Source organism: Harpia harpyja, chromosome 21 (assembly GCF_026419915.1).
Source record: "Harpia harpyja isolate bHarHar1 chromosome 21, bHarHar1 primary haplotype, whole genome shotgun sequence".
Classification (NCBI taxonomy): Eukaryota; Metazoa; Chordata; class Aves; order Accipitriformes; family Accipitridae; genus Harpia; species Harpia harpyja.
In genome coordinates, this window is record NC_068960.1 from 12,645,224 (window position 1) to 12,659,785 (window position 14,562).

The 14,562-nt window shown below is 39.0% G+C and overlaps 1 protein-coding gene across 1 annotated transcript in view; it reads left to right on the forward strand.

The window, feature by feature from the left end:
* Positions 1-14,562, forward strand: part of LOC128134724 (uncharacterized) — a 104,028-nt gene that overhangs the window by 51,117 nt on the left and 38,349 nt on the right. Inside the window, exons 30-43 of the mRNA XM_052772789.1 lie at positions 619-807; positions 1,710-1,849; positions 3,241-3,403; positions 3,515-3,601; positions 4,112-4,246; positions 4,635-4,754; positions 5,518-5,735; positions 7,515-7,708; positions 8,404-8,706; positions 9,495-9,724; positions 10,767-10,928; positions 11,733-11,810; positions 12,949-13,305; positions 13,887-14,243. Of these exons, the coding sequence (XP_052628749.1) occupies positions 619-807; positions 1,710-1,849; positions 3,241-3,403; positions 3,515-3,601; positions 4,112-4,246; positions 4,635-4,754; positions 5,518-5,735; positions 7,515-7,708; positions 8,404-8,706; positions 9,495-9,724; positions 10,767-10,928; positions 11,733-11,810; positions 12,949-13,305; positions 13,887-14,243 (2,733 nt within the window). The remainder of the gene's footprint in view (positions 1-618; positions 808-1,709; positions 1,850-3,240; positions 3,404-3,514; positions 3,602-4,111; positions 4,247-4,634; positions 4,755-5,517; positions 5,736-7,514; positions 7,709-8,403; positions 8,707-9,494; positions 9,725-10,766; positions 10,929-11,732; positions 11,811-12,948; positions 13,306-13,886; positions 14,244-14,562) is intronic.

Genomic DNA, 14,562 nt, shown 5'->3' on the forward strand with positions numbered 1-14,562 from the left:
GGAATCAGTGTGCCCCAAGTCTATGGTTTCTAAGCTTTCTCCTAATTTATTTTAGACTGTGCTATGCAATAGAGGTTTAAAACTGATTTCATCACAGTTGCTGTGTATTAAGCACTATGATAAACCTCTGTCACTATGCAAAGTGTAGATTTGTCTTGGAGAAGCTTAACTTCTTATCTGCCTCTGTATAAATGAGATGAGAGCCTGGAATGTTTGCCTTTCTTTTAGAATCCACTGCAGTTGTCTAAATCTTTAACTTAGATTTATGTTTAAGGTGTTCCTTTATCCTGAATGGCAGCTTTCCCTTGTTAGATCACTGCTGATTCAGGCACAGTGTGGAGGATTGTGAGAAACATTCTTGAATGAGAAAAAAATGTTCAGCAACTGTTCAGCTTTTTTGCTCTCCCTTGCTTACAGGGGATAAAATAAACTTTGAGATCTTTATGGCAATTCAGAATGTTTTGATGATGGAAAAGCTGGCACACTATTTCTAATTGTTCTTGTAATGATCGTCTCCAAGGGAATGCATTCTTTTCACCTCTGTGCTGTGCTGCTGGCACAATAGGATTCTGTCTGTCCTAACTCAGCCAGACTAATGTGTTCATCTTTGTTTTTCAGGCATCCACATTTAATCATCTTGGGAGGAATGTTCTGCATAGCTATAGTGAAATGATATCTCTGTGGAATCAGCTTGTGAAGAATGAGATTCATCTGGAGAATAATGAACGAGCCAAATTTCTCTGCTTTAAGATAAAGAGTACAAAACAGGAATTTAACTTCACAGCCAGCTATCAGAATCTGCCAGTGGTAAGAAATACAAATGCAATTTCTTTGACTCAGCACTGTGTCTTCCAGGTCTGCCACCTTCCTGAGAGATGTTATTGCTAGTGTTGAAACTTAAACACTTCTAGTGCTGCTTCTATTTCTTTCTGTTTTGACAACCTGCAGTGTAAAGCTAGATTGAAAAAGAAAACAAACAAAAACTTGTGTGGTGTAGTTTTGTGTACTTCTCACCTATTTGGGAGGACAACTACAGACAGAAAGTCAGGAAGGAGAGGACAAAGAGAGGCTACATGGCTAGAAAGAATGCTGTAAATGTGATTACTTACATTTTGATGCAGATGTATGGCAGGTGTGGAAGATTCTACTGCCTTGGAGAATCAAAATATCTTGCCTGCTAGTAAGCATAGTAACAGCCTGGGTTTATATGCTATTTTAGCCTCTACATCCCTTTCAACCTTAAAATCATTTTTGTTTTGCTTGATGTTTGTGGCACAGGAAGGGTAATCTGCAGTTTATCCTCCAAAGAGATACTTTGATCAGTTACTTTGGTCGTTTCCTTGCAGGACATCTTAAAACAAAAAGTGTTTTTCTAGTCATAGCATTCCATGCTTTGAAAATCCCATCAGTTTTTGAATGTAAATGTACTGGTACCAGAGCTAAAGCTTGCTCGTATTGCAAACAGGTTACACTCAAGTGACACATTATAGGGTGTTTGTCTTCTGCTGAAGTCAGTTTTCTACTAATGTCACTTTTAATCCTGTGTAAACGGAGACCAGGATTTAAACTGAAAGGGGTTGATCTGTGAAATGACAGCCTCACTGCAGCCTGTTCTACAATGTGGTTTCTGTGTTGATGTTCCTGAATACGGATGCAGTAAATCTGATGCAATTGTCCTTTCCTCTTCTGGTCTCATGATTTGAGTGCAGCCTAAGAAGACAAACTTTTCTGTGAGGACTGTATGGAGAGATTATAAAAGTCTTCCTGTCATGCTGCAGTTTGAAGGTCAGATAGAAGAGCTGAAGAAAGAGAAGATGCTCTATCAAAAATGTGGAACCCTCCATTTCAGGTTCAGTAGTCGTATTATTTCTATCTCTGAAGAACGTTTTGGCCTAAATTTAATGTGCATCTTGATGCTCTTGGGAAATGTTCTGGGCTTTACAAAGTGGAAGTGCCACATGCACAAAGCCCGTGCTTCCTCCTGTCTGGCTGTCTGAACTTGCTCAAGCACACCGACTTCATGGCTGGTTATTTGCATCCATTAGCTTTTGCCGTCTTTATTGAAATGATAGTGAAGAAAGTTGTCACGGGCAGCAGGCCACGTGTGCTGTGGCAACGTGTTTGTTGGCAACTCTACTGGGCGTATAGCCTCCTTTCATGAAAACAGATTTATGGTGTGTCCAACCAAAATCCAGATCTGATCCTATGTGACATCCAGATGCCTTTTCTTCTAGTCCTTAGGAATAATATAGCCATTCTAAAGCCAAAGGTATCCCTCTTAAAGCACATAACAAATGGTCTTGTTTAGATTTTGGAACATGTTTCCATTTCCTCATGAGAATGAGTGTGCTGCTTCTAGATATTGGCTGTCTCTGAAATTTCTCTCTTCATTACCCATTATCAAAACACAGCTTGAAGGAAGGCCTTGGTAAAAATGTATGCTCAGACTTGAGTCGTCTGGATCATCTCTGGGGACATCTCAGCTTTCTTAAGGCATAGTAGGGTCAACAGGAGTGCACAGGCTCCCTTAGGAGCCACTGTGCATCTTGAAGATAGCTAAAAAACTGTGAGATGCCTTTTCAGTAATGGAAAAAATAGGTAAATGAAGAACAAAGAGCTTTACCAGATATCCTGACATGTATAAAGGCAGTCCAACGTCTGTTTATAAAAGGTAATGCATTTTTCCGAGACATCCAACTAAGTAAATGTGTAGAAATGTTTAATAAAGTCTATAAAACATTACACTGAAGTAGTCAGCTACTCCAAGAACTACGTAGTGGCTGAACATCTGTTGCATAGGATTCTTGATATGCAGATATTGTTTCTAGAGAAAGCATAAAATGTGGTTGATAGGTGAGGTTTTCAAAGCTGCCATAAGCTTTTGGACACCGTTCCTATTTGAAATGAGGTCTTGGCCATGCAGGTATATAAAGTGTATGTACTGGTTATGCATGTCAGAATTTTAGAGCATTACCCCCTCCCATGCTCTTCCAAGTCTTTCCTGAATCCAGGATGGAAACTATCAGAAATTCTGCTAAGTGTGTGTAGTTTGTACAAAGTTGTAATTATGTTCTAGTAATTTCTTAGAGGTCCTGGTCCTATGTGTTTTGCTTCTGTATCTGACACCCTGATGGTATCTACAACTGAAAATTTTGGAGTTCAGGTTGAACTCTGCATGATTTCTTTTTTAGTTGCCTATTAAGATCTTTTACATTTTGCTTATTCCTTGTTTTGTTCTAGGCATCCTTTTAAAGTGCCCATTCTGCAGAGCTTCCTTCTGCAGGAAACGTTTACTGTTGACAAAAAGCAAAAGCACTATTTCTTGGAAACAAAAGTTTTGATAAATGGAGTGGAGGAAACAGTTCAAACTCTTAGACTTGGTTACCAACCTGAAAACCCCTATGTGAGTTATACAAGAATTTCCTTTAATCTGGCATACCAAAAAAAGCCAGCAAATGAGTGATTTACTGTATATATCTTATGTTCCTTGCATTTCCTCTCAAACTTCTTTTAGATTTGTGCTGGCTTAACTCATCCTTATAACTACAGGTTGTTCCCCAAAGATGTTGAAATATGCATTTTAACTCAAAGTCACCAAAACGTGAGTAAATTTCCCATTAAATTCGGTTAGGAGAGATTCATTACCTGTTTATTTACAGTTTATTGTCATTTCAGACCTAACTTGCTATAGGTCTTTAGTTCCTCACCATGTAAATAATGCAACCAAAAAGTTAACAGGGTAACGATGTGGTTGGTGCTAATACAGTGTTTTGTATAATGATATATAATAATATGTTGTGTAGTAATAGATGATAAAAATACTTAATATATTATTTTTAAAAATATTATTATGCATGAATATTATTAATAATAACAAGTACTGGGAAGGAATGGATTCAGAGTTCACATCTTTATCTCGGTGTATCTATTCATCTTTCTTACCAAAAGCAGGGGTTTTTTCCTGCTTTGCTCATTTTTCATTCTGAGCCACAAGGTAATAGCTCACAACTTTTTCATTTTTCATAATATGTAGGGATGACTTCTCTCATCTTTCATAATATACAGGGTTAATACTCAATGCAATTTGCTTATTCACATTATTAACACATAGGTGAAGCATGAGCTTGAGACTACTTTGAAGGTCAATAAGGAAGATGTTCTCAGCTTTCTAGGGGGATATCAGGACAAATCCAGTGAGGCAGATTTTAGACATCTTTTACACATGGATGTGACACATTCATTCCAGGTATTGGTGGTTTTCATTTATGGCATTTTATTTTTTATGTCTTAGCGGCTGCCTTACTGCATTGTCTTTAGAATTATAATTGTTTTATGCTTGTAAACTTTCTAGTTCAATGAAGTCCTGGCCCTGAGAAAGACCCTAGGTATCTCAGCAGATCAAATCATAATCTGTATCAATAATGTCTCGTAAGAAACACACTGACCTTTCGTCTTCATACTCTTTTTACTGCATTTGATTTATTTTTCAGTGTCTTTGGGTAAAATTGGTAAAATTTTATACACACATTTACTTATACGCATCCTCTACTTCATGCTAAAAGTTTAGATTCAAATCACATGAGGCAATTGATGGGAATGCTGTGATTATGTTTACATTTTACTTTGTCAAATAGCTTGAGTTTCCACAAGCAGTGGGCCTAAGTGGGGAGCTGTTTTCCAGGCAGACTAAACTGGAACACTTTGACTACGGTGTGAGTGTAAAAGCCATCATCAACAAGAACATGTCTTCACAGGTCAGTTTCTTGATTATTATAGTCTAGTTGCTTGAACTTGTGGCTTTTGCAGTTCATACGCTCAGACCTGTGTTGAGTCTCTGGGAACTCTTTAATTTTGTGCTATAAATTGCTTTGCAACTACTTTCAAGCATGGGAACACAAATGTATGTGTATACTACAAAGTTGGTCAACTTATGTGGAATTCAATGAGTGTAGTGGACAGATGTAAATTGTTAGGGAAACAGTTAACTTTTTATGGTTAGAGTTTGTTCTGGCTAGATGGCTACATGCAGTTGGAGTGGGTGGCTTGTGTTTTGGCTGAAATTCAGAAAACTCTGAAAGTCAAGTTAAATTGTACTTAAAATTCAATGTAATTCATAATTTTTTTGCTGAAAGGTCTAGAATGGTGACAGGCTTATATGCAAATATCAGGTGTCATCTGTAGCTTTTATTACCAATTCAGAAGGTTCTTTCTCTAGGATTAACTTTGTCCTGTGTGGTGGGTTGAGATAAAGGCAGGGAGATCACTTATCCATTACCTTCATGGACAAAATGGACTCAACTTGAGCAAAATTAATTTATTGCCAAATAAAAATATAGTTAGATGGTGAGAAACAAAGATGAAAAGCTAAAAACAACTTTCCCGCTCCGCTCCCCCTCCCCCAGCCTTTTCCCAGGCCCAACTTCTTGTCTGCAGTCTTATTCCTCAAACTGATGTTTCAGTCTTCTGTATTATGATTTGGGATCCTTAATGTCCTGTTTTTCTTTTCTTTATGTGTAGGCCCAGGCAGCCCTAAAGAGTTACGGTGAAAGCAATTTCAGTGGCTCTCTTTATCTTCATTCCAATGGAAGAGACATGCTGATGCTGGGGGTTGATATGAACAATGAAAACAGAAAGAATGCCAGAGTTGTCGAATTGAGGGCTTTCCTCCATCAGACAATCCTGACAAACCCAGAATCAGTACAGTTCCAGCTCATGGGCAAAATATTTCCATCAAGGTAGAGAAATTAGTCTTGGTTAATAGAGGAGCTGAAGAGTGTTCTGTGATACTTATTTAAATGTAACTGCTTTCATATAGCTGCAGCAGAAGGCACTGAGCAAACGCCATTTCATGCATTTTCCCTGCTACTGAAATACTTTTGCTCCTTGTGTTTCATAAGTTGGTATAATAAGTTATGTTAATGTGTTCTAGTTGCTTTCTTAGGACTTTGTATAGAGATAACTTGAATGAATGGGTGATACTGTTATATTGGTTTTAGATCAGCAGTTGGTTTTTTTCCCCCATTGTTTGTCCTCTCAGAAGTAAGGAACTAATATTTACAAGCTATGCCAGTCAAAGAAGGCATTTCCCAGTGTTAAAGTTTTATTGAGTATTGTGGAAAGCTCTGAGGTCGCAGCGGTAGAAAATAGAAATTTGGCCCTCCCAAGTTTCAGCTGTATTCCAGCTGATTTTTCAAATTTCACAAACACAAAAGTGTGCAGTGAAGGAGTTGATGGTTTTGTAGCGGTCTCAGTGTTTAGCAGTTTAGGAGTTGGATGGGGTGAGGAGAATGAGGAGACAGAATTAAAGAAATCAGAAGTTATTACAATTTAGTTGAAGCTCATTAGATTTACTAGTAAAAGAAAAAACAAAGAAGATAAAATATTCAAGAAAGATATTTCATGTGTTTGTGCAGCTTACTTGCAGTTCTGGGCTTCCAATAGTACGTTCATTTGTTTAAATACCAGGGTGGGCTGTAACAGAGCAATTTATTGCAGCTCACTTCACAGAAAGTAAAACAGAACACTTAAAATTTCTGGAATGACAATTTTTTTAGGATATATTTTACAGGGAGAAAAGAGAGAAAAATAAAAGATTGAATACTTTTGGGGAATTGCTAAAAAGATGCAGTCTATACAGACCTCAATTGCTGACTGATGAAATGAATCTTACATCCCTGAATTATGTAGTTCAATTCTTCCCATCAAGTGGATTTTCAATGAGTTTTTATTCATCATCAGTCTTTCAAGAGGGTTCCAATTTCTAGGAGGGATGTCTAACAATATGAAAATATGATTGCCTCACTTATAGGTATTTTGTGTAGTATACTTGAGTCTAGAAAGTCAGACATTTCAATGGACAGTTTGTTGAAGGCAATGTGAAAATTGAGTCTTAGTCATATACCTGGAACACTGAAAATTGAGTTTCTTGTTGCTCCAGCAGGTTTCCCTAAAAAGCTGTGCTGTGTTTCTCCAACACTGTTCAACTCAGGGCCAAGATACAAAGCAATAATTGTTGGTTCATTTACCAAACTCAAATGGTGGTGACATTTAAAATTATTGTTTAAGCTGAATTCTTAATGCTGCTTTTAAATCGGCACTGAAGAGAGATTTCATATTGTGACAAAGAAGAGTTCATTTCCAACTCTATCTAACTCTGTCCAACTCTATCTTTTTCTTTTATTAGGGATCATAACAAAAGCATCCAAGAAATTTGAAGAAAAATCAGTCTGCCAATCTGAGGCTTTACTGAGTAGTTTTACTGACTAGTTTTATAAACATCTGGTGAATATCATGTATTTATTGCAAAGCATCCGATTCACTGATTCACAACACTGGAACAAGTGCCGAGAAAGTCTGTGGAGTCTCCATACTTGGAGATACTCAAACCTGACCACATGTGCTCTTGAGCACCCGGCTGTCATTGATCCTACTTTGAGTGAGAGGAGGGTTGTCTTGACAATCATGAATTAAGCATAATAATATCTTACTAGCAATTTTTATCTCTGTCTTTTTAGACTTTTGATATCTTCTGAGGTGAAGCTTAATGAAAATAGGCTTCACATGGATTTCGCGGGAGTCAGGGAGCAGAAAGCTGGTTTTGTTTTGTCCCTAAATGGAAGAGTCCACCACACATTTGCTGGATTAAAGGCCATACCTCATCTTCTTTCTCTGAGTGGATTACTGAAGTGCAAAAACAACATTCATGATGGTACTTTTTTATTTTGTGTTTTGCTGCTAAGTCTGCAGCTATCTAAGGAGGCTTCTTAATTTTAATGTATTCCTTACTGAACTGCATATAATGCAGAAGAGAGTATTTACCATGCAAAATAAACTGTTGGTCATTGGGTTGAAACTACTTTTTAGTGAACTAATATAGTTTGATAATTTTCGTATTTTCATTGATTGAAGGAAATAGCAGGTGGCATCTTTCCTGTGCAGGTCTTCTGAAACAGAGGGTGTGGGGGGTGATGGGGTGTGACTTGAGGCCCTTACTCTTCTGAATGGCTCCATGGGTGGACTGCAGAGCTCCAGAGGGATTGTTTAGCCTGGAGTTACACAAGTAATAGGTCATAGTCCCTCTGTAAATTTTCCTTCAGAAGGCAGTGCAGTGTGGTCCATGGCCTAAAGGCACAAGCATCTTGGTGAATAAAAAGGAACAGCTGCCAAAAGTACTATTATGTAATTTGTTTTAAACACAAGACACTTCTACTAGTAGATAAACTCTCTCTCAACAATAAACTGATTCACTCTTTAGATTAGGCTAAATTATCATTATAATAAATGGAAATTCTTTTGCTTCTTCTTAGTATTAAATTAATGGTAGATTTATATGTTGCTTACAAAATTCTGGCTATTTCTGTCCCAAAGGACTCTCTCCACGGTAATTGTTTCTGCTTGTTACAGGTAACATCAATGTGATGGTCAACAAAACACTGTATGGACTCCATCTCAGGAACAGAAATGTGTTTGGGAATGCCACCGTACACAATATCACTTTTGCCATGTTTCAGAATGGCAGTCAGGCAATCCCAATGGAGGCAAAACTGAAAGGACACCTGGAGCTGAGTAAAGAGATGAAAAGGGGGCTAGCTAGCTTCCAAGTGGATGAGAAAGCCCTTTCTGTAGATTTTTCCAATGTCATGAGTCATGGGCACAGCAGAGTCAGTGGGACTTTCACACATAATATCAGCTTTTTAAAAAATGCAGGTATGAGGAAAACTCTGACTTGATGGTGTGGTGTAACAAGGTGTCAAGGTGAATTTATCTAAATGAGTGCAGACAGTGGAAATAGATGAGGTGCATTTGCTCACACCAGAACAAAATGTGATCTAGTCTTAGCAACATTCTTTTTAATATTGTTGAGAAAATACAATAAGATGGATACAAAACTATTTAAAAACTCTTTGAACTGCTTCAGAGTAAATTATTTCCCTCTTGTACATCTGTATTCCTGCATGCTGATCAGTTCCTCTAAGCATATTTTTATGCCTGTTTTGATTTGGGTCAGAACTGAAACATTGAAAGTCATTGAATAAATCACACTGAAGACTGAAATATACCAACTGTTCTTTTCTAAGCAAAACCAAGGGTTTTCATGAGCTGAAGTTACCAATAATTTTGAACGGGTAAATTGCCTTTGTCCCTTTGGACTGAAGAAGTCTGTTTTGAAACTTTCCAACAGCTGACTCCTGGAGTTGGACACAATACCCATTGATAGATATCCTTTATTAAAAAAAGAAAAATCCTTGACTTCCAAAGTGCATGCCACATTTTAATTTAACAGTCCTTTTTTAATATGATTCTCATATGGTGGGTAATGTTCTTTACTATAAATATCAGTAAGTACAGCTAACTGGATGGTCGCACTTTAAAAAAAGGTCTTTTTCTTATGAAAAACTATTGAAGCTTCTTTTAATCTGTAATACACCATTTCTGTATTTTACAATGACAACCCAGAAGTATTGTGTTGATTTTACTTCCTTCCCTGTCAATAGGATTGCCCTTGGATGGCATTCTTACTGCCATGTGTGACCATGGCAGAAGAAATCACACCATTACTATAGCCTTACAGAGTGGCAGTGAAAGGATTACTGCTGTGTTTGGAGGTCACAGACTGTCCGCAGAGCCTCCTAAATCCCAGCTATCTATGAGTTTAAAGCACAACATCTCAAAGATAAAGAAACACGGGATCCCTTTTATTGTGGAAGCTGCTGGATATTATGAGGTAAGGAGAGTTCTGCCTGTGATTATTTAATTTCTGGCAGAACCGTTTCTAATAACTGTAGGTTATTCCTGTGCACTTTATTCCAAAAGCATCTGCATTTTTGAGATGTACTAAATGACTATGTGAAAGAAATGTATTTTCTGGCTTCTTGTCCTACTGTGTACCTGTCATCTGAAGTCATGGAGCTGAATCTAGACTAAATGAGATGCTACATTCAGTTCTCATTTAAGTGAAGTGCTTTGCTGCATAGCAACAGGAGTCTTGTCCAATTTTATTTTTCCCATATAAATGGGAAGTGGACAGGCAGGCCTAATGTATGTAGCCATCAGGTAAGTGTCAGCGAGCCTAGGTACTATATTGCATCTGGTACTGGATTTAACTAGTTCTGAGGTCATCCTTAGGATGTCTGCTAAAGAGTGGAAGAGTGTTCAGCATGGCTTTCCGTTTGGAAATCTCTACCCACAGAAGCGTCACGGATCATGTTTCCTGGTACAGTGTTGCTTGGCCCACTCTTCTCTCTATCTGCACTTCTGCTATAGATCTGTGAATAAAGTATAGCTCTTTTGCATCTCAAATGATCCTTCCATAAAAGAAGGGTTCAGATATTTTGCTTGTTCTAACATATGCTGTCAGGCTCAAGTCACTAACATACTGACATTTGTGGTGGTTTCAGCCACTGTGGTACAGTGAGACACAGAGCTATGCAGAGGAAGAATTCTATACAGTTCCCCTTGCCCTGTTTACTAGTAGTTTCACTACTTTAATCGTGTATGCCTTAGGACTCAAATCCTCCAGGGTACTGAATGCTCTCAGTGTGTTTTGGAGCCAGAAGGAATTACTGGTACGTAGCATTCGGAAGGTCTAGCATAACAGGAAAATCTGTATTTGAAATGAAGCCGCTTTGATGAATTTGCACTTTTATTTTACCAGTGCTGCTACCCTGACACAGGCTGTGATGTTTTAAGCATGATGAAACAGACTCTGCCTTTGCCAGTTGTTGCTGGGATGTTTCTTTTCATGATTTGGTTTCTTCTGTGCGTAGAATTTCACCAGAAAGATTGCTGCAGGGATAACAACCACAGTGGAGATGGAACAGCTCAAAATTGAAATAGAGAAGAAAACCACTGGCAGTGCTATGGAAATCTCTCTTTCACTTCACCATGATGTGGGAGGACTGACTGACATTGTTCCACGTGTACTAGAGGTTAGCAGAAATCCTGCTATATAGTGTATTTGGTGCAGCTTTCTGCTCTGCATTCTCAACTGTTCAGATTTACTGCTTGAGAGCAAGCTAGCAGGCCAGAAGGGAGAGAGATTTTTATCAAACAAGGCCAGTACAGAAAGCCTAAAATTTTTTTGCTTAGCAATAAAGAGGAGGTTTTGTGGTGGGTAACAAAACATTTATGTTATGAAACTGGAGTGGGTGCTTGCCCAGGCACAATAGCATGCAGTCCCAGCTTTTCCCTCTTGCTAAAGCAGGGTTTGCAGGTGGATCACATGGCTGTTTGTGGGTGCAGTGGTATTGACAGCAGAGTGAATAATAATGGCAGTAGTTTTCATACAGCCAACAGCACTCCCCAAGGACTTCACTTTCTGCAACAGGGAACACAGCTGATGGCATTTGAAATACTGAATGTCTACTTGTGACACTGGTATTTTCTATGCCAAACATAAGAAATACCACTATCTCCTGTCAAAATCAAAAGCCAGAGTGTCAAAAATAGTTCTGTCTAGCAAGTAACTCTTTCCTACTGTTTGAAGATATTCTTCTATCTTTATGCTGATAATATTTTGGTATGATAATGCAAGATTAGAGAGATGATTTAGCCTCAGATTCACTAAACTGTTTATCTTTTTGAAACTGATCTCTAACCTTTAAGCTTAAGGCTATGTTTTAGTATCTTCATGCTTTTTATCCTGAAAGCAGCCTTTTAGCTCGTTCCTTTGTATTTTAGTCCTCTCTGCTTTTCTTCGTGCTCTGAATGTGCTTTGTTTATAATGCCAACAGGTTGCTTGCAGTGGAGAATCTGCTAACAAACAACTTTCTGGCCTTTGCAATGGAGCAATTAGATTTCATCATTTTGAGGTACTGGCTTCATTTATAAACTCTGCTGTCAACAATACACTGTCTTAACTACCACTAAGTGGATCTAAGTACTGAAAGGTGTCAGAGATGTAGAAATAGATTTGAGTTAGCTGGAAGTTTTGCATACGCTTTCAGATATTTTCACTCCCTTAGTATGGATTCAAACAGACCAGATTACTGCTCCAGCGTGGGTCCCCCGCAGGGTCACAAGTCCTGCCAGCAAACCTGCTCCAGCGTGGGCTCCTCTCTCCACGGGTCCACAGATCCTGCCAGGAGCCTGCTCCAGCACGGGCTTCCCACGGGGTCACACCTGCTCCCGCGTGGGGTCCTCCCCGAGCTGCAGGTGGATATCTGCTCCACCGTGGACCTCCATGGACTGCAGGGGGACAGCCTGCCTCACCATGGTCTTCCCCACGGGCTGCAGGGGAATCTCTGCTCCGGTGCCTGGAGCATCTCCTCCCCCTCCTTCTGCACTGACCTTGGTGTCTGCAGGGTTGCTTCTTTCACATATTCTCACTCCTTTCTTCCACTGCAGTTTCTGTCACACGGGGGTTTTTTCCCTTCTTAAATATGTTCTCCCAGAGGCACTACCACCATCGCTGATGGGCTCAGCCTTGGCCAGCAGCGGGTCTGTCTTGGAGCCAGCTGGCATTGGCTCTCTTGGACATGGGGAAAGCTAGCAGCTTCTTACAGAAGCCACCCCTGTCGCCCCTCCGCTACCAAAACCTTGCCACGCAAACCCAATACACATGAGTACAATATGCATAACACTTGTCGCTCCTGCTGGGGTGTGAGGGGAATTGAACACATTCTCATAGTGCTAGAGCTCTATCTACTTATAGTAAAACCAGAAGTGATGATAGTAAAAGCAATAGCAGTTGATTTTTCTGATACTAGTAATTGTTTGAACAGAGTTGTGGAGTTGGGTTTTTTTTCTGTTATTTTTATTATGGAACTCTAAAATAAAGATTTTAGGCCATGTCTCTTTGTTTAGGAGTTTATAAATATGTTGGACGATTACAAAATGGTGTCAGGGTAGTAGGGAAATAGTTCTCTTTTAGTAACATGAGCATTTAAAAACAGTATATGGCCTGACAGGAAAACAAACTTGACAACAGTTTTTCCTGTAATTTTTCAGACTCCAGCAAGAGTTTCACTGAATGGGTCAATGTTTACCAGCAACTTTACTGTCATCTTCTTTGGACATGTTTCTTTCCATGACATGTTTGCCTGCCTGCAACTTCATGCCACCACTAACATCCAGCCTCATTTAGAAATTGGCTTCCAGCATTCTTTGCCTTCGCTTCAGTCTCTAGGAATTGCCAGAGAGAACCAAGTGAAGGTGTTAGCCATGAGAAGTGAGAAGTATAAGGCCATGCTTGGTATTGTCCTTGGGCCTTGCAGTTTAAAAGCTGATGGAGAAGTGAGCCTGGCAAGCAATGAAACAGATACAGAATGGGTACTTACTTTTAGAAACAAGTGCATCAGTCTAGAGGTAAGCCTGGATTGTTTTCTGTATGGCATTATAGTCTGTGTATTTCAGATCATTATGAGTCACAGAGAACTATCTCCTGACACTATGGAAAAGACAGTTTTGGTCATTAAAGTTGTTCCGGCAGAGCAATGAGTCAGAGCACTTGCAGAGGGAGTGTATTTGAAGATGAGAGTTTGGAGTAATGCAATGGTAGATATTACTGCTGTTGCCATAAACTAGTTGCTTAATTATAGCTTTTTAATTAGAATAAACTTTTGTCCTAGAATCTAATGAAAAGCATGTCTTTTCTGTTTGAAATTTTGAGGTTTTCTTTGGGGTTACAAACTTTTTCTTCTACAGTACTTATGAAAAGGTTGTTGTAGGGCTTTTTTTTTTCCCCATACAATTTTTTTATAATTTCTTTTTCTCTTGTTTCACAGAGAAATTTCTGATTTATTTGTGAAATAAGCTCTCTTGTATGGTCCTTTCCAAAAGCATATTGGTTCAGAAAGAAGAAATGCTTTCTCATTAATTAGAAAGAAATTAGGAAGACAGTTACTTTACCTTGTGAGCTTTAAATAGTATAATCTTTTCTGTTGCAGAGGATGGGATTGCCTCATGCTGTAGCCTTCGAGGGCTCATTTCAACAGAATATCTGCAACGTTGGCTTGTTAATGAACCTCCAGTGTGATGGCAGAACAGTTGATGTGCAGATAGACACTTCCTGCGAACACGAATATACAGTCCAAGGGATGCTCAGGCATTCAGTTCACTGGCTGAGTCAGCTTGGGCTGCCTTTTGAAAACTCTGTCCTGTTGTCTGCAGCAGCAGACTCCACCACTGAGGGCATTTTGTTGCTGCAGGCTGGGAAATGCAAATTTAAGGCTAGAGGAGACCTCTTTATTCAGAATAAAGCGGAATGGACACTGGAAACAGAAACAGAATGTCAGCTTCTGCAGGTAGCTCTTAGAGGCTTTTGAAGAGAGATTTGGTATCTAATGCAGGCCATATAGGCTTTTAGCTAAAATAACAATGTTTGAGTGTTGGAAAGCTGCTCTAAAGACACACCGGTCTTACAGCATTAGGCAAAGAATGTGTCTAATGTATCCCGTTAATAGGTGTTCTCTGTAGACAGAGATTACTAGTTCAGTCTTTGCTGCTTGTTGCCTTTGCAGATCAAGACTGCCCTCTAAGGCTGAACAGCAGTTTTAGTTTGAACTATTTGTCAAAAAATACATTCTCTGGTCTGTCTTTTTTATCAAAGTAGAAGTTGTGAAA